The sequence below is a fragment of the Pantherophis guttatus genome, chromosome 5 (genome assembly GCF_059756535.1).
Source record: "Pantherophis guttatus breed Tessera chromosome 5, ASM5975653v1, whole genome shotgun sequence".
Classification (NCBI taxonomy): domain Eukaryota; kingdom Metazoa; phylum Chordata; class Lepidosauria; order Squamata; family Colubridae; genus Pantherophis; species Pantherophis guttatus.
The window spans coordinates 32,154,892-32,176,301 of NC_142067.1; the positions used below are offsets into that span (position 1 = coordinate 32,154,892).

General features: G+C 35.3%; 1 protein-coding gene across 4 annotated transcripts in view; it reads left to right on the forward strand.

The window, feature by feature from the left end:
• The window catches only part of NME7 (NME/NM23 family member 7), a 105,593-nt gene that overhangs the window by 44,815 nt on the left and 39,368 nt on the right, over window positions 1-21,410 (forward strand). For all 4 annotated transcript variants that reach the window (XM_034412042.3, XM_087894834.1, XM_034412033.2 and 1 more), the window contains one exon: window positions 10,836-10,943. In XM_034412042.3, coding sequence (XP_034267933.1) covers window positions 10,836-10,943 — 108 coding nt within the window. The remainder of the gene's footprint in view (window positions 1-10,835; window positions 10,944-21,410) is intronic.

Here is a 21,410-nt window from a genome sequence, read left to right on the forward strand (position 1 = left end):
ACTAACCCTAAAATCAAGACAGACCGGCTAACTGAAAAAAATAAGTTTTTAGGGCCCGACGAAAAATCCGGAGGTCGGAGATCACTCGTATCTCTGGGGGTAAATTGTTCCATAGGGTAGGTGCCACCACAGAGAAGGCTCTCCTCCTGGGGGTCGTCAGCCGGCATTGTCTGGCCGACGGCACCCTGAGGAGGCCCTCTCTGTGGGAGCGAACCGGCCGGTGGGAGGCTATTGGTGGCAGAAGGCGGTCCCGTAAGTACCCTGGCCCTAAGCCATGGAGCGCTTTAAAGGTGATCACCAACACCTTGAAGCGCACCCGGAAGTCCACCGGAAGCCAATGCAGCTCGCGCAGGAGAGGAGTCACATGGGAGCGCCCCGTTGCTCCCATAATCCCCTGCGCAGCCGCATTCTGCACCAGTTGGAGCCTCCGGGTGCACCCCAAGGGGAGCCCCATGTAGAGAGCGTTACAATAGTCCAGACGAGAAGTGACGAGTGCTTGAGTGACCGTGCGTAGGGAGTCCCGGTCCAGAAAGGGGCACAACTGGCGTATCAGGCGAACCTGACAAAAAGCCCCCCTGGCCACGGCTGTCATATGCCCTTCTGAAGAGAGACTTAAGAGAGACTCACCCATCTCCTCCCATTTATGACTGTATGATGGTAACCTTGTTGCTGGTATCCTTACGATTTATATTGACTGTTTATTAATAATATTTGATTGCTTATTTGTTCCCTATGACTATCATTAAGTATTGTACCTTCTGATTCTTGACGAATGTATCTTTTCTTTTATGTATACTGAGAGCGTATGCACCAAGACAAATTCCTTGTGTGTCCAATCACACTTGGCCAATAAAGAATTATATTTCTATTCTATTTCTATTTCTCTACTCCAGCCCAGCACCATTAAATATTTGTACAGAGATGGTAGAATTTGTGATTGGGTTATATATATAAGGTTCACCAATACTGGAATAGAATATATAACAAATATAGAATTTGTTATATATGTGGTTGGTGCCAGTTTGGAGAAAGCTGATTTATGAAATTGAGCATGAGAGATTTATTTGTTATTGTTAAAATGAAATATATGCATGTGGAGTATAGAAGATAACAACTTGAGATGAAAAAAATGATAATCCTTTGGTTTTCCAGAGGTTTATCAGCTATCCTTATATTTCTGCTACTGCTAATTTTTAGAATTTTTATCACTATTTTAAGCTATGCAGAATTGTCTAGTTTATGCTTATATCAGCAACTACAGTTTAAACTGATTGCATTCATGTGAAACTGATCCCTTTAATGTGAAACTAATCCCTGGTATGTAATCCATAGATGATTTTCATAATTTTGCTTTATTTATTTGTTGCATTTAAATCTCATTCCAATACAATAACTATTTCTTGTTCGACTTTTGCAATTTTTGAAATAAGCTTATCTTGCATTCCAAAATTTTAAATTAAAGATTTAGGTGCTGAATCACAATATATCAGTGATTACATATTAAATATTAAAATGCTAGGAACTATTAAGATAACATAGTTATATTGCCTAAGCAGCAACCATTACAATATCTGATGTCTTTCCCCCCCCCCCAAAAAGTGAGCTCTTCTATTTCTAGATTAGATTGCAGTCCTTAACCTATTTATGTAGGCTTAAAACCTTTAAAATCAGTAAGACTTCCCTCTGAACAGACATGTATAAGTTTATACTATAAGCATGGGAGAGGACTGGGGAAGCAAATGATAATACATGTGAGCCACTATCAAATATACATCATGCATATTTCATAATGCACATTTTGCCATCAGATGACATAGGGTCATTATATAATCATGCAATGACATTCTGATACATGTGTCATCCTTTTGACATTATTGGTGCTTGTTGTTGCTGTATGTTACAGGATTGCAGCCTTAAATCAATTACTGATATCTGGCATAAAATAGCTAACTGAGCTACGGCAAAAAAGTTTCTGATGTCATTTCTGCTATGAACTACCTAGGCGACCTTTAGCTAGCAACTATATCATAATTTCAACCTCAGTGTTAAAGTCCTAAAATATTAGAAAACTAATATTTCTTTTGAATATTAAAACTTGCATATTATACGCCTTCAAAGGTCTATGCCAGTTAAAATAGTTTGTTTAGGAATCTTAACTATTAAAATACAGCTATATTAATGACAATACAAACAATCATTTTCTATTAAGAATAGAATAGAACAGAACAGAACAGAATAGAATAGAATTCTTTATTAACTATTTTATTTCTATAAGTTTCAGAACGTTAATAACTTTGTTGGAAAGATTTGTACATATGAAGATAGAGGTTTTTGTGATTACAACCACAGATAGCTTTTTAGATAACTCTAGACAACCCATAATTCATTGCGTCATGATTTCAGAGATACTTTATTAAATTAAGAAACAGAATGATTACAGATGGACAAAAAAGCAGAAGTGATTTCTGACTTCTGCTGGCTTCCCCAGTGACTTTTCTTTTTATAAGACTTTATGAAGTTTCAAAAGAAGATAAAATACAAGAAAACAAAAAGAAAAAAATTAAGGAAAAAATAAATCAGAAAAAAAGAAAAATTAGGGGGACAGAAAGAAAAATATAAAAAAGAGTAGCTTCCAACTTTCTTTGATACAGATATAAATATAAAATACATTAATCTTAATACATTGATTTTAATCTTAAAACATAATATGCTGTACTTCTCTAGTGTATTAAATAGTGTGAGTTGCTTGACTCACTAGCTGATTGCAAAAAATCTCCACTTTGCAATCTTCTTGAGTGGCTGTTCAACGGATGAGTGCATTATTTTCCAGGATTCTTCTTAAATCTAGAAAATTATTTAGGCTACAAGGTTCTGGCTGAGCCCCACTTCAGTTATGGAGTCACTTCCAATTTGAGGGAGCCACTCAATCTGCCATTTTTCTCCCAGAAGCTCCCCCATTTACTTTTCTTATGAGAAGCTGGCAGGGAGTGTTGGAAATGATTATTATGTGATTGTGGCAGTATTGAAATGGACACAATTTTGCCAAATTTCAATCCCATGGGAGTAATGGGTCTCAGATTTTGGATACACTCTGTAAATTAGCTCGTTTAAGGTACATTGGTTCAAAATTGTTTCCCTCTGAAGCAGCATTTTGCCCAATTGAATGTTACAAACAGGCAAACAGGAGAGTTTTAGTAATATACTAGAAAACATGTTCCCTGCTTGGTCATTATTTCAGAGATATTTCCTTACCAGATTTCTTCAACAGTGACAGACCTTCTAATGTACTGCCTTCACTGGAAAAATTGGGATACATTCAGAGATGTGTCTGCCTTGAAAATAGTCCATGTATAGCACAGTCAAACATGTGCTATATGAAGCACAGAAAATGTTTTATGACATTTTGAATTATGTCATAAATTGCTTTATGATACTGGTCATATCATCAAATGTTTTATAACATTTGCCAAATTTCAATTCCACAGGAGTCTGAGATCTTGGATTTTTGAGGTAGTCTGTAAGATAGTCCATTCAAGGTGCCTTGGTTCAAAAAGTCCTACTATGGTGTGCTGTTTTCCCAGTTAAAGGTTACAGGAATCAGAGTTTAATGATAGACAGACAGATTAATGCAAAGCAAAAAAGAAAAGTATTTTGATTCAGGGACGAGGCTATTGTAGGTCAGCATAGAAAATCAGATCAATATGAGGCTGCAATTAGTATGTCATTCTGTCTCTGTTAAAAAGGATGTGATTAGATTGTCTAAAGAGTCAGACATCATGATCAGTGTAACATATAAACACAAATATTAGATTTTTGGCATGGAATATGGTTTTGTCAACGATAGGCAATTTAATTGTTGAACTCTATTTGAGGCCACACAGATTACAAAATCTTTTATTAAAATGATGAAAACTAATTTTATATTTGTGCACAATGTCATAGGTCCCCAGCAATCTGTCATCTATCTCCCTTGCATATTAAACTACAGTTCTTTTCATTTCTTGGTAAACATCTGAAAGTTTAGTTCTCTGAATTTGATGGTGGCTATGGTCCAAAATATAAAGAAGGAACCAGATAGAAGAAAGCTGCAATATTGTATTTCTAAGATTGTTTCTGCCTCAAGTATATAGAGCCAATTAATAAGATTCACATATATTGCTTCACAGACTTCTATTTTTCTTGAAGGCATATTTTGATGAGATTTATTTATTAATCAAATTTGTTTGTTCTTATCTCTTGCTGCCATCTACATATTCCTCTGAAAGCAAACAAGCAAAAAAGTTTTTTCTACAAATTCCTAGAAATATTGCTTCTTACAAAATTGTGTTTCCTATTTGTATTAAGATAGTAAATTAAAAACAAAGGATCTTTTATACTACATATGTAAGCTTTTTGTTATTGAGAGATGGAGTTATAGAAGACTGGTTTTAGAAGATTAGAAGTACAGCCTTGTTGCAAATATGTATCAGTTTAGAAGGTAGAAATAAGAGCAGCATAAAGGATTGATTTAACATTCTTTTGCCTAACTAATCTAATATATGGACAATTTTATGCATTTATTTAATTAACAAAGTGTCAGGTACATTTTCCCCCTTGTTTTGCTATGGTCACAGTAGCAAGCTCTTATTTGTGGCAGTAGACAAGATGCTTCATTTCAATTTCCAACAGTTTTTAAGCTTAAAACCATTTGGCATTTATGGTAAAATATACACATAGCCTTTGACTCACAACCACTTGTTTAGCGACTGTTCAAAGTTACAACATTGAAAAGTGATTTATAACTGGTCCTCACATTGACAAACCTCGCAGCATACCTACGATCATATGATCAAAATTTGTGTGCTTGGCAATTGGTATGTATTTATGACAGTTGCAGCATTTCTGAGCTCATGTGATTAAGATTTGTGACCTACCAAGCTGACTTCTGACAAGCAAAGTCACTGGAGAAGGGTGGATTTGTTTAACAATCACATGGTTCATTTGACAAGTGCAATGGTTTGCTTAGCAACTACAGCAAAAAAGGTAATAAAAATCTGGCACAGCTCACCTAACAACTGAAATTCTGGTTTCAATTGTGGTCCTAAGTCAACGACTATTTGTAGACACAGAAATAGGAATAGAGATATATAAATATACACATTTCACACTTGATACACACTTCAAAATAAAATTTAAAAAGTGCAAAGAAAAGAATCAAAAACAAAAAAGTCAAGAAAAGCACAAGATATAAAAAGCTTTTTTATTAAAAAATAAACCTCACCACATGTTTTAATTCTGGTCAGTCATTCCATTATGCCTAATTAGAGGCCGCTTATGAACAGGTATTAAGCACATCTAAGTCCAAGATTGTAACTTTGGGGTCATGCAATTCTTCCTTTGTAACAAAAAGACTTTTCCTATGCCTTATATTTGTTAAATTCCACAATCTTCATAAATAAATAAATTCTAATTTGGGGACAGGTAATTCAACATTACATTAACATCTTTTATCTAAAGCACATTAGTAAACTTATACTGTACATTGTAAACCAAAAAGGGGAAATACCCTATCTACAGTACCTCGCGGGTTTCTTGATGTGGAGAAAATTAGAAGGCACTACAATGAATATTGCCTAGTAATTCTGAATGAAATCGTGCTTTGAAGCAAATAAATAAATGCACAGTAGAAAAAGTCCATACATCTTTGCCGTGTTGCATTTTCATAACAATATTGATAACAAATCTTTTCTAAACACTGTCTGAGGTATCCAGTAGATATGAAAAAATATTTTTCTTGAATTAATTTTATCCTAATGTAAAAACGGACAATATTTTTAAAACTCTCAATTTTTGAATTATTAACATGGGATTAAAGTTGTTTTTGTGAGTGAACAATATTCACTTTAGTAATACATTTTAACTGACTATAAAAACAGAAAAATTTAGAATCATCTATCATATTACAGTGCTGATAATAATTCAAGCATTCTAAACATGCTACATAACTGAATTAAATTGTGAGATCAAAAATTAGTTTTCTATCATGCCACTCTGGAGTTTTCAGCAATTCAAATTCTTCTTGCGGTGCTTTAATAAAAAAAAATTAAAAACAGCATAACCTAAAGTACTGATACACCAGTTTGTCCATGAAGTCCATTAAAAGGACTTATATACAATTTTTAAAGTGGCATTATCCCACATTGTAAATATTACCATGAAAATAGGGGATAAAACTATATTTTCATTTTAAGAACTTCCAAATATGTGTTACATCTTTTAGTTGATGGAAATACCAACTGAATTTTAACTAAAAGGAAAAAAACTGAAGTCCCTGCGTATATAATAACTTTCTCATTGTGCCTACAGTAATATATAATTTTGATCACTTGGGAGTCCATAAACAAATGGCAGTGAAAATATATGATTATGTTAGCAAGAAAATTGGAAATCAGTTTAAAATCAGTTAAAGCTGCATTATCACACAAAAGTCTTAATTCTGATAAAGACAGAATATGGTAGTTTGTCTTTACCATTAAAAGCTTTCTTCAATTATCAATCAATTTGTTTAAAATATTTTAATTTTTTTACAATGGTACTTAAAAATTTGCAAACCTTTCTGAATTTTCAATATTACTGCCTAAGGATGTAATACAGTGTCCAAACTTTTGGCTGGCCTTGGCTTCATTGAGTGAAGAGGAATTGTCCCAGACTGCATATAAAATATATAATATAATTAATGTATATAAATAATAAATTTCCTTTATTTTTTAATATTTTTATTACAATTTTGTGGGGCTGCATTATTAGCTGTTAAGGCCACATGTGGCCTGTGGACTTTGGGTTGGACATGCTGGAGACTGTGAGAATAACCTTGAGAGACAGGAGGAAGAACTTTACCCAAGACGAAATATGAATCCAAAACAGGAATGTAATTTGAGTAAGACAATGACCTTCCTTATTCTCTGGAATATAAAGGCAGGAAGGGAAGAGACACATTCAGGCTAAAATATGGTATTAGCACTCATAATTTTGGTTTTGGAGCTGGACTACCCTGAAAGGCTGATATCAATTAAATGCATTATAAGCTGAAAACTATTGGGATAATATTTTGTGGATAGATGACACCAAAATAGAACTTTTTGGCTTGATTGAAAAGCTTTATGTTTGGTGAGAGGCAAACACTACATTCCAGCACCTTTAACCTATTATTGAAACATGGTAGTGAACAGTATCATGATTTGGAGTCTCCCTTGCTGCCTCTGGACCAGGACAGCTTGCCATCATTGATAGAATTCTGAATTCTGAAATGTTACCAGCCAATTCTCCAGGAAAATGACAGAGTATATGTCTATGAACTGAAGCTAAAGAGGCTGTGGGTCATGTAGCAAGACATAGACGTTGTATGACCAAAAAAATGGTTAAAAGCAGAAGAAAGTTAATATTTTGGAATAGTCAAATTAGTCCTGGTCTTAATCCTATAGAAATGTTGTGGAAGGACCTGAAGCAGGTAGTTCATATGACAAAACCCACCAAGATCCCTAAGCTGAAAGTGCTCTGTAAGACTAAGATTCCTCTGAGCCAAGGTGCAGAACTGATCAACTTTTACAGAAATGTTTAGTTGCAGTTATTGCTCCCCAAAGGGATAAATCAGTTATAAAAGGCAAAGATTCACATACTTTTGCTGCCCACAAATATATATACTGCCCACCAGTAGCTTTCTATTATTTTCCCCAATAAATCAATGAGCAATATACTACTTTTGACCTATTAAAAGTTTAACTGGGTTCTCTTTATCTAGTTTTAGGACTTGTGGGGAAAACAAACCATGTTTTAGATCATTGTCATGCAAGAATACTGAAAATCCAAAAAGATTCATAAACTTTTAAGCACCATTGTATGTACAAAAGCAACGTTTTCTGTAATCTATATGCCAGATTTGCTATCAAAATTGTAGTGTCATCATTCGACATAAAAACCAGGCAATATAGCTAACAGAAGCTTTAGTTATATAAGCTTAATTAAAAGACCTTGAGAAAGATTGTCTTTGGAGAATTATTTTTATATATTTGGGGATTTGTTATCTCTTTCACATGGTGTCTGGCAAATACTGGTTTTGATTGCTTTGTAGATTGAATGTTGTTCTCTACATAAAGCTTTGATATTTATGATAGTAGTAATTAACTTATCCAGTAGGTCATACCTTGAAAAAGAGGATTTTATTAAGATACAAAACTGCTCTCATTCCATTTGTAAAGAGAAGACATATGTATTATTTTTCTTTCTTCTTCAGGCATGTTTTTTTTAAATCTGGAACATTTCTAGGTTATCTCAAATGTCACCAAAAGATTAGCTTCCTGCAGAAAAAAATTACATGTGTATTACCTACACATTATGCAGATTTGTAACATGATTCATTCAAGTAGGAAGGGAAGAGATCCGTAAAGTCAGTCCTTAAGAAGAATATCTTACCAGCCTGATTTTTCAAATTTACATCTACTATCTTGTTCCATTCCAGTAACCTGGTTGTTAAGCAAAATGGTCAGTAAGTGAAGATACAACATAGGGATGCTGTGAAGATCTCTTTTGCTATAATCTCATTCAGATAAAGTTATCTCATAAAGGTAGTCCTTAATTTACAACAGTTTGTTTAGTGACCGTTCAAAGTTACTGAAAAAAGTGACCTATGACCATTTTTCACACTTACAACCATTATAACATCCCCATGGTCAGATGCTTGGTAACCGACTCATATTTTGCTATCTTTTAACAAGCAAAGTCAATAGGGAAGTCAGATTCATTTAACAACTGTGTTCCTAATGTAACAAATGCAGTGACTCGCCTAACAACTGTGGCAAGAAAGGTCATAAAATGGGGCAAAGCTCACTTAACAAATCTTTCACTTAGCAACAAAAATGTTGGGTTCAATTGAGGTTGTAAATCAAGGGCTACCTGTATAGCTACGTCAACATTTGCTCATAAATGTGTGTATTGGTCAGAAAATGATTCTTATTACTGTTTATTACTATCATATTTTTGAATGATCACTAACCAAGGTTAGCAATGAAAGTGGCTATAAGTTCAATAAATTTCTCAGATATGTAATTAAAAGACTTAACACCCATATTCCTTGAAGTACATCTGTACATGAGAAGAAGTTGGTTACATTTTGTTTTGTGGACATTTTATAGAACTAAAAGACTGTATGGCTACAGAATCCCAAAACAGTTCCCAATAACTGAATCCCCAAAATATTATAAAAATCAAATTGGTATCCTTTACTAAACTATTACTATATTTCATAGTGTTTTGCATCTGTTGTTTTCACCATCTGTATGACTAGATATTCTTCTCTTACTGATGTACTTTATTTTAAGAGTGGGTGTGATTCTAATGACATTACATTGCCAGGATTTTTAAAAAAACATTTGCACGCATCTGCTATGTATTCTGCACTAAGGAAACATTCCTGTGTGTGATTTTTTTTTTTAAAGGCAATTGCTTTGGCTGCAACCAGATTGTAAGGTTCACTCTCTGGCATTCTTATCATTGTCCTTTGTACCATTAATTAAACAGATTTTTTTCCCCCATGTCTAAATAACCTAAGGAGAAATGTGGGTGACTGTTTGGTAGATGAATAATTTAAATTTACTCACTGGTCTTTTCCTTTCTACTGCAAGGCAAGCTGAGCAGAATTTTGATCAGTTTATTTCCTTGCAGAACTACAGACATATGTCATTAATTTTTTTCCCCAGGAAGGGGGTGGATACTTAAATTGAATTTTTAATAGTTAAATTACTTACAAAATAATTTTCAAAAAATTCATGATCTCCAAATGCTTAAAAATATTGTAGGCAACTCCCTGGATGATTCCTTCTAGTTACCATATGAGAGGCATTGCCTAAAATGCCTCTAAAAAGTAACTTCCTTCTTCATCCTTCTTAAGAAATGCCAGTTATGACTGGCAAAATGGAGAGCACAGAGGTCCCTTGTAGACTTTGCTAAAGAGTGTCAGTAGAGGTAACCCTCGACTTACAACAGTTGGCATGCCCATTTCCCACACTGATGACCGTTGCAGGACCCCCATGGTCATGTGGTTTACATTCAGATGCTTGACAGCTGGCTCACATTTTTAACGGTCGCAGTGTCTCGGGGTCACGTGATCTCCTTTTGCAACCTTCGGCCAAGCAAAGTCAATGAGAAAACCAGATTCACTTAACAGCCGTGGAACTAATTCAACAACTGCAGTGATTCACTTAACAAATATAACAAGAAAAATTGTAAAATGCTGCAAAAACTCACTTAACAGATTTCTCACTTAGCATCATAAACATTGGACTCAATTGTGGTGGTACGTTGAGGACTGCCTGCATGTGTCAGCAATTCCAGTCATCTGATACTGAAGATTTTAGATAGGTTTCACCAAACTGTAATTAGCCATTGTATGTGAAATATCTTTCAGCTACTGTGTCATGAGTTTTAATGTGTTAAAAAATGTATTTTTTAATTCTCTCTCACTTATTAGTACTAAACTATTTTTTTGGGGGGGGTAATTTGATACTGAATTGCTTATATGACAGACCAAAATGGAATCCCCTTTTTTGGGGATCTACAACAGGGATCCTCAAACTTGGCAGCTTTAAGACTTGTGGACTTCAACTCCCAGAATTCTCCAGCCAGCATGGTTTAGCTGGCTGGAGAATTCTGGAAGTTGAAGTCCACAAGTCTTAAAGCTGCCAAGTTTGAAGACTTATGGTCTACAAAAATATATTGTTATATAAATGATAAATGTTTTTCTTTAAGTATGCAATTATCTTCTTCACCTTTCCTTCACATTTTACAATTTCTATCTTATGCAGGAAATAGCCCGTTATCTCCGTCCTGGCACCCTCCGTGCTCGTTTTGGTAAAAACAAGATCCAGAATGCTGTCCATTGTACAGATTTACCAGAGGATGGACTTTTGGAGGTAAGGCTAAGAAGTACATTTTTAAAATGATACTAAATTACAGTTTTTTAAAAAACTTTTTTTTAAATGCACATAGAAAATTATTGGAAAATTATTATAAATTATATTTAACACGACAAATGTTTTCAAAATAATTCTCTTTCCCTCCATGTACATATTACAACTAGCCGGAATAGGGAATTTTATTTTGAATTAGCATTTTTTGTAATTAATTATGCTGAATGTATCAGTACAGTGCATGCTCCTAATACTCCAGAATACATTGGTATATTCCATGTACCTTCTAGTTGGTAGGGTATAAGCAATAGTATGTTGTCTTGGAAATTAGTTTCTCGAATAGAGATCTTGCATAGAACAGTGTGACTATTCATAAAGTAAATCTGAATTTTGGTACCGCTTGCCAAAATACCAAAATATTTCAAAAATAACAACTGCTGTCCTAACAATTGAGACTACACCTTCTCTACATTTTTGAAAAGCATTATAAGAAAGCCTTGATTAATCAAAACCATGATGGATTTTGGATACCTGTGGATCAATTTGATGATAACTATGGCATTGCAATGCTATATTTCCTTTTCTTTTTTCTGATCTAACTTCTTTGAGTAAAAATCTTTATTATTAATTAATTTTATTATTATTTTTTTAAAAATCATTATTATGGTCATAGACCAGGATAGAAAGGGATAAAAAGGGTAAAATTTAAAAGCTAAAAAGAATATAAAATATGCAAAGTTAAAAAAAGCCAACACACACATACACATGGTATATATATATATATAAGCAAAACCATATGAAATATTTTAAAAACCTTATAAAAAGAGGCATGAAATATACAATATAAAAATATAAAAATTAACATATGGTTAACTAAATCTATCAATATAAAACTCAGCTAAGAAATCAAAAACTCATTAAAGATGGGTTGAGGCATCGATTTTGATCACTGCTGTGCAAAACCTGGCAATAATGTATGTATGTTGTGTCAGTGTCTGCCAGCAGAAGGAAGGTTTAAAATTGTCTGGTGTGCTCTGTATTTCACCAATAGAGTATTGGTGAGATGAGGTTAGTATCAATGGTTTGTCTTCAGATTGTATAAATCTTTCACTTTTACAGGGTTTTTTTTTGTTGCACTTCGCATAATGTTGCTCAATTCAAAAGGTACACATGTATGTATATAACAATGTTGCTACACTAACTAGAACTTAAATTTACTTTTGATGATATTTTGTAGGATTGATACCATAGAATTATTGTCTACTTAAATAGGCCAGATGTCCCCAATTTTTGTTATATATTTGACAGTTGGGTTTGCTGGATAATCAATCCCCAAAATGTCATGACTTGCTATGCTACCATAACTTCTAATGTGATTAGTTTAGTAGAGCTGGATTTTTCAAGCTTTCTAATTTTTTAATTTGCTTTCTGTTTTAATATTGTAAGCTTGATATAGTGTTGCCTTATTCAGCTAGCGCCAAAAAAGGTGCTTTACATATTACGTACAATACCTCTCATCTTTCAATTGCACCTCATCCAATACTGGCAATAAATATATATATATAACTGAAGTATTGGATATTTTTCAGATTTCTTGATGATTGAAATTCATTATTTGAGATTCTTTGCTGAAATAAATATGCAATATTTATTTATTTATTTATTTATTTATTTATTTATTTATTTATTTATTTATTTATTTATTTATTTATTTATTTATTGGTTCGATTTATATGCCGCCCTTCTCCAGAGACTCAGGGCGGCTTACAATGCATTAAGCAATAGCCTTCATACTTTTGTATATACCTGCTTAGTAGGGCTTTCGGCCCCACCCTAAGCGGTGTTTTTTTTTATACAAAGTCAGCTTATTGCCCCCACAAACCGGGTCCTCATTTTACCTACCTCGAAAGGATGGAAGGCTGAGTCAACCTTGAGCCTGGTGAGATTTGATTTCCCCCTTACTTGTGACTTCGGGCAACTGTCAGAAAAATGTGGCTTGAGTTAAATACAGGCACTTCAGAATTGGTTCTACGTATATAGTTAAAATATACTGTGGCACTCGCTATCATCTTCCAGTTTGTGATTATGCATTACAAAGTCAAGTTTGTCTAATTGCTGATTAGGCAAGCTTGTGCTTTTCTCAATAATAAAGAAGAGGCTGATGAAAGTGAGGTTTTTGTCCCCCAGGATAGAAAAGCCATAGCTATTTTGTACAATTATTGATTTAAGAGGTGATTAAATGAATAAGTTTGGCATGGGTCATTTAGGGTTAACTTCTCCAAATGGATTGAATTTCTTTATGGGCTACCATAATTGCTAATAATTCAAAAGGCAAGACAGCAAATTGGAAGTTACAGATTTTTCACAACACATATGATATCAGGTAGTGGTTTACTGTGCCCTTATTAACATTCAGCTTTTCTCAGTGGAAATTAGTAGAAGTGAAACACTCTGGTTAGTCAGGTTCAGAAAAAATTAAGATACATAGATGGGTGTGGTGAAATAGGGAATAAGTAGTGAAGTCTAGGATTTCCTGCTTGAGCAGAGGATTGGACTAGAAGACCTCCAAGGTCCCTTCCAACTCTGTTATTCTGTTAAGTGGAGGACTGTGGTCTGAAAATTTGGACTGGATGTTGTAGTTGAGCAAAGTAGTTCTAGATTCAGGAGGATTGCTTTGACATTATCCTGGATCAGTCTTGCAACTCAGTTAAAATATGCAAGGATAGTGAGTGCCTTGAGAAAAAGAAAGTATAAGAAAGTATACCTCAAAATTATGTTTATGTATGTGCATATATTCTATATTCTACACACACACCTCGTACACATGCATATTGATCATCAGGCAAAGCCTTCATTATAGTCTGACCCTGAACTCTTGGCTTTTTCCTTGTGAAAATGATTTCATTTAGCAGAGCAAAGTTAATAAATAACTCTCACATGACTTATTTGAGCTGGAAAATAGGAGCAGGAATTAAAATGCTAATGGTGTTCTCATTATGAAACCATTTTCATTCATAAAAGTTGAATTGCTACTCTATTTCTTTTTTTAGTTTCATTACACTAATGTCACATGTATTTCTAGATCAACTTTAGCTTATTGAATCAGACTATAATTAATATGCATGTTAATATCTTTCGGATAACATTTTCAGTTGAAAGTCATTAATTGCACTTTGAACTCAATGTAGATTTCAGAAATGACTGATGATTTAAAACTTGAAATATTCAAAAGATGTACTAATATTTGGGTTATGAAACTATATTAAGTATCTTATTATATGTAACTGTAAAAATGTCTCTATATAATAAATCAGTTTAGATGATAAAATGCTTATCTTACCTTCTTATACAAGAATATTCCAAGGCTTAGTATTAATTGTTTAGATAAAAAAAATAAACCGGTACTGTAGAGAAATGATTATCCTTTTAATTTTAATCCTGATGTGGAATATGGTTCTTTGAGAGAAAATTTAGTCATCTGGCCTGTGGAAGCAGTTAGATGTTCTGTCTGCCATCCTGGAGAAGACATTGGTCCTAAGGGAGTCTTTAAGATCCCTCTCAGGTTTCTTTGCAACATCCCAGGGAATGTTTTAGCCCACAGAGTAAGAATTCTGAAATTTTATGAAAGTAGATTCTAATTGAATATAAGGAAAATGAAGTCCCACTAGCAAGGGGACCTTGATAGCAGTACCAGTAGCCTAGAGAGATTGTATACTCACCTTCACTGTATTGGTCAGATAATGACTACCAGTCTTCTCTTGCAGAAACTTTAATTTAGATTCCTAAACAGAGTACAGGCTTGGATTTAGTGGACTAAATGGGCATTTCTAATTCTATAATAGTATGACTTCATCCTTGTAGGAAAGAAAGTAGATATCTTTAATATTATATGGTTACTTTGATATGATGGTAACAATTTTTGTACATATTTTCTCAAAATTACAATCTAGTCTAAGACAACATCAGATGCTGAGCTGAATTATGGCTGAAGCTCAGACTGAAGTACCAAGTACATTAACTTATTGTCATCACAATTGTTCAAAATAAGATGAGGACCAGTGATGGGCTGTTGCCGGTTCGGACCAGTTCGAGTGAACCAGTAGTTCTGATGATCAGCTGGCCCCGCCCCCACCCTATCCTGTCCTATATTTCCTTCTTTCTGGCTCAGCTGATTCATGCAGCACAGCTGATTTCTGTGCCTCCGCTGTTCTACTTACCAGGGCTGCCTTAGAAGGTAAGCAGCTGAGCTTCAAATTACTGTATTTTGAACGCTGCGCACATGCGCATCAGGTGAAGTGTGCAGAACCGGTTGTTAAACCGGTTGCAACCCACCACTGATGAGGACTAAATGCATTCAGTGTTAGAGTCACTCAGGGGGTTAAGGATGAACAGAAGCAGGACGATTAGAGAGTATACACAAATAGAAATGTGCTGAAAGGCACAAATGCCAAAACATAATTATTACCGTGAAAAAAGCTGTTTTTTTCTTTTGCAGTTATAGAACAACATTCAACGTCTCAGGCACCCATGTGTTAAAAAGAGAATACTTAATAATTTTTATACTTTACAGTTTTCCTTTGTTTTGACAGTGCTTTGGCCTTGTTTCTTTGGTTTCTTTAGCATTAGCTATTTACTTTTTAGTAAACATATTTAAGTTTTCATATTTAATGGATCAATTTTATGATGTACACTGGTGATATCAGCAACTAAAGAAATCAAATAAATAAATACATTTCTTTGGCAGAATTTTTTTTTAAATTAAACTCGAGGGTTTTTTTTTTGTCAGTTTCAGATATAACCTTACCCATTTTTGTGGATTTAAGTGTTATTGGGATCAATGGGATTTATGATATAATCTTCTGCTATAGAGATATCTTGAAAAAAATTGAAGCTGGTTTAGATTCAGGTTTATTAGCAAAAAAAATGCATCAAGGATTCTCTAGGCCCGTGCCAAAAGCTGCCTCTCTCAATGCCTCTACCAATGCAGGAAAGCTAATTGGCTTCCTGCCACAATTCGGGGTTTTCCTTGTGGGTCTCCACTTTAAGATGTTTTCTAATCATGCTCTCAGTTCCTTCTGGAGGCCTTGGTGCTCTCTGAGCTTGGTTATTTGCTTACAGATGTTTCATTACTCAACTAGGTAACGTCATCAATCCACCAGGGACTCCACAGTCCAACCCTGAGCTACATATATTCTCTTCTATTGAATCTCAGGTCCTTGTTAGTTTGGGAACTTGCAGGTGTCAGTGGGGAGGGATCTGTGGCAACCTCTTACCATTTTAATAATAGTGCTCTCTGTCTATGTGGTTCTCAACAAACATGAACAAAAAATACAACATTATCCTTCTCCACAGAGGTTTTGTATAAATACATAAGTGAGTTTTAGAACCACTTAACACTTAACAGAACCCCAAATGTGGGACTTGAGGGATTGTAATGTTTGTGGAGGAATAAGGAGCTTTGTTAGAAAAATACCAGATATCTCTAGTCCTTTACGTTCTTTTGGAAAAGTGATGAGACATTAAGTTTCAGTATTTACTGTGGCAGGGCATCTTACGTAAATTCTTTCATTAGTACAGTATTGGCACTTATTTTACTAAATTCCTCATGCCTGCTCTACATATATATTTGAAGATTACTTCTGTTGACATCTGTAGGGCACAACTTCTAAGTCACCATGTATAAGAACTACAGTAGAAAAGCAGGGAACTGAACCCAAAATACTGAGGTGGTTTGATCCCGCAGGGTCTTGCTTGCAAAGTGGAATTGTAAATCTTTTGGAAAAAGCCTTTTAAATTCATGATTAAATTAAAATTATAGTTTGAATCCAAAAAACTACAATTTCCCATGTAAATCAAAACGTTGTAAGGCTTGCTTTACTTTCACAGTAGCCTTGCGTGGAAAATGGCAACTGCTTTTAAAGCTGAAGGGGATTTTAAAAGCAGCTTTCAAAAGAAAGTTGGAACAACTTTTCAGTAGGGGAAAATCACATTCCACAATGAACTATTTGAGCAGCACTTCTAATTTTGAACAGATCTGAAGGGGAGGGGTCCTGATTACAAGGTGGGGGGCTGAGGAAGCAAAAGTCGTCCCTTCCTGCATGAGCAGAAATCTGTTTGCATTATATTTGATCTAACCCTCCCTGTGTATCAATTAGACAGGCAGGAAGACTTTTTCAGATTTCAGATTAGAATCATGACTTTTCTTGGGCATAATTTTAAGATGATTCTAAACCCTTATGTAAAATGAAGATTCAAGTGAGTTCAACTACATCAAAAGAAATATTGAAATCATTTTTGTTTCCTGCAGTTTTCTTTTATATAAAGATAACGAAGTGTGTAAATGATTAACTCTACAAAGTTTCAACTGGCTGAAAGCCTACACTTTCTTTGCCTAGCATTCCATTATGCCATATCCTGAACAAAGGTCTCTTAGTGCTGTACTGTGTCTGTTCAGATGTAAGCTCCACTGAATTCAGTGAGGCTTATGCCCACCCAGGTAAGTGGGTTTAGGATTGCAGCTAAAGGGTGCTGTTACATATTAACTTCGGAGCAAGTATGCAACCGAGTCTTTAAGCAATGTGGAATTTATTCTTCTTTCCTCAGCATTCTTATTAGTGCATTCTTATTAGTAAAACAAGAGAATCAATCATGTGAAGTGAAGCAATGCCCGGTCTGTCATGGGCTCTTCCTTCGTACCACATTTCCCCTTTCAGAGGCCTTTAAATAATTAATAACAAGGCCATTGTACTTCCCAGTCATCTGGTGATGTTGCAATACAGCCTTTCATCAAGGGCTAAAACTGAGCGGTACAATTCTATGTCCAACGCTTTAAATGTTCAGAGAGAAGAGAAAATGCTTTGGGGGCTGTTGAAGGCAGTGTCAGACTCGTCACAACTCTCCCTTTTCAATATCCCTACTATTAAACTTTTTCCCATTCTGTTGTTTTCACTAATTGCTGCTGTGATTTCTATTTCACTATAGCATTTGGGCTTTTTTTTTTGGCTTTTCTATTTGTATTGTTGTGATTACAATGCAATCTTCTTGTTTTATATTGATTTTGATATGTTATTTTGTTTTGTGTAAGTTCAAGTGGGGGGAAAAAATCACATTTGATTTTTAGAAAAATGTAAAAACAGCCAATTCAGCAGAGATGATGTTTGCTTGTGCAGCTATTTCATATGCTTTATCATAATTTCTAATTTTGATAATAGGAACTACCAAAATAAGTAAAATCCTTGTTTGCATACAAGAGATTAAAATTAGATTTACTATAAATGTCACAATTCCTGTGATTAATTCAGCATTTGCTAATGGCATGGGTCTCCCCACTTTGGGCACCATGTACTGAGGCTCTTCCTTTCCCCCAAATTGCTGAAATATTTTCCTTGTTTCTATCAGAACAGGCAGAAAAATCTAGTTGACCTTAGCTAAGCAAGATGAAAGAGACTGCGTTTTGGATCTATCAAGTAATCTGAGGGCTTGTAGGTTAGATTGGGGAGTTGAATTTTTAAAAAATCCTTAATATTTTTGGGGAAAAGGCTTTTGTATTACTGCCAAGGAAGAAACATAGGTATTTCCATATAGTCACGGAGAGTTAAGCTCAATTTACAAGCTTACTTTAGGGCTCATACTACAGATTTCATATTTATATGTCACCAAGACTCTAAGCAGTTTACAATACAAGATTAAAACAATCAACAACCTCCTTACACGAATGCCAGTGGAATCCAGCCCAGCTGACGCCTGTCCATCATAAAAACTCTACAGCAGCATTAATAATCAAGTTATAGAAAAATTGAACACCCGTCTAAAGAGGGAATATTCATAACCATCCAAGTTCAGTAAGTAAGATGTAAGTAAGTAAGGTATTTCACAGTGTAGAGGCCATCATGAAACACTTGCCTTTGGGTCAATGTCCCCTGATTTCTTGTAACCGTAGACATGTATATGTGTGTGTCAATGCAGCTAAATTGCTATTTAATTTGGATAGCAATCCTCATATCATTTCCTGGGTTGGTTTAAAGGCAGATACATGTAGTCTGCATGATGATTAATACTAGGGTTACCAAGGGTTCTCAATCCAGCTAGGTGCACAGCTGGTATGTCACAGCAAGCTAAGTAAAGGCCTTGCCTCTTTCCATGGCTTCTACCTGTGGTTCTAGTAGTAGAAATCTAGAACTTCCACAAACTTGTTTCTTCAGGAAGAAGATGACCATAGAGTCAATTGCTTCTGTATAAACAGTAACTAAGGTTTATTTTGAGCTTAGTTTAACCCATCTAGTTCTTCATGGCTTTTTTGTATGTCATCTTTTTTTCAAAATGGTGGGAGTCAGTTTTTAATAGTAGTTATTGATATGACTTGGGGAACTTAAGCAAAGCAAAGGTTACCACTCCTGAGCTAGTGCGAATAGCTGTTGAAAGGCCAGATTATAGTAGAGCTCCCATTTTTATTGATTGATTAAGTTTATATCCTATAAACTTAATCAATATAAATCAAATTAAAAAAAATATCCTGCTTTTCTATTTATATAAAACTCAAGATAGCATACAGTATTTTTTTTTAAGAGGAAGCTGTATGTATTTTAAAATTGAGTGTAATTGCTTTACACCCAATTCGATGACTTCCAAATATATTGGAGTATATATTAGAAGTCTATTCTTCTGATGACGATCAGATTTTCAAAGGGTATTTACAAAGAGACTGGCCAAGCCAGGCAGAGTCGTCAAATGGGGAATTAGTCTGGAATCCTCATGTGGGCACAAGAGGACAAAGTCTGACCCCCTTGAATGCTGTTGAACCTTATCTAGTCTTATACAGGTGCAGTCTGAGAAGTTTATTGTCCATAGGCTTGAGCAATAAAAATGTAATCGAATTATTTAAGTATGAATCTGGTTGTTCACACCCGGCATTAAGATATCTAAAGATATCAGTCATCCTGCGTAGGATGCTTCCAATTACCAGCTACCAAATGTGATGACGTGAATTCTTGACTAAAAGAATGAGACAACTGGTCCTGTTTCAACTCTCCAGGTTATAAAATACTATTATTTTGGCAGTTCCTATAGATGCCCTCTATAGTAATTTGGTCACTATATGTGCAATGGAGTTCCTTGACAATGGAACTCTGCATCATAGGAAAATGTATAGTACCTTGATGGTGAACCTATGGCACATGTGCCACAGGTGGCGTGCAGCGCCCTCTCTGTGGGCATGCGATCTGTGTCCCCAGTTCAGCTCTGCCACGCATGTGTGTGCACCTCCCGCCGGCCAGCTGGTTATCAGGTGTCTGCTGTGCGGGGGCCCGGGGGCGTGTGGCCGTGCATGCATGCGTGGGGGGACGGGGGCACACGCATGCATGGGGCACATGCGTGTGGGAGTGGTGTGCGGGGGGCATGTGCACATGCACGGGGGTGGGGCACATGTGTGGGGGCTGCACGCACATTGAATTTTGGGGGTTCGGGCGTGCTTTGGGCACTCGGTCTGGAAAAGGTTAGCCATCATTGGTATAGTAGTATCTTTTTCAGCAGGGCTAGGAAATGTCTTCCTCCTCCTCCTCCGGATCAAACCCTTTATGCTTCCCTTCATTCCCATTCCTAACTGGGACACCTTATGGTTAGTATTACTGTGCTGTACCTGAGTACTGTATCCAAATATCCCTTGATTAGGGAAATAAACTTGTTTTTTATATAAGTGGCTGATAGCCTATTTGCCTTCTGTTTCGCCAACTCTCCTTTTCTTGGTAGAATTGATACTTTAACCAGATCTATTTTTAACTTCTCTGAAGAAATAATAGATTCTAATTCCAGGGAACCTGCCATGTGCAATAAGGCAAAACAGAACAAATACTCTTCTTTCATTTTTTTTCAGGATATAAATCCTATTACTTGTCCTCTCTTGCTAGTATTTGAATATGTGTTAGTCCTTAGTCTTCTTCTTAGTTGTGAATGGGTTTGGCAGCTGTTTTGGAATTGCATGTACATGTTACCGTGTTTTCTCTCCTCCCTAGAGAGAAAGAAAATGCTTCCTTAAGGAGCATTTGAACTTGTGACATCCAGTTAAATTGTTACTGCCCTACCCTTATTAGTCCCTTGTTCTTCTTTGTCAACAAGGTTATTGACCCTGTAGTTATTATATACTTCTAATTATTGCATTTTAAAATTATCTTTTTGGTTATCACTTCAGCCCCCTGTCATCATGCCTAACTGTAGTAACCTTTTTTGTTTTGCACAAAATAATTACATTTTAAAAAAAAATTGTAATGGCATTTCACCTCAATCTGTCTTTGCTATGGCCTACATTTTGCTACACAACTTCAGCATTATTTCCATGGTTTGGATATTCATGAAAATCGTGGCCATTCTCCTGGAAAGAAAGCAACTCTTCTCCAAACAAAGGGCCTTCCATTCAGAGATTTGCAAATTGGATATCCGCCTTGATGCACTTTGTCTTTCATTGCCAGTTAAGGATTC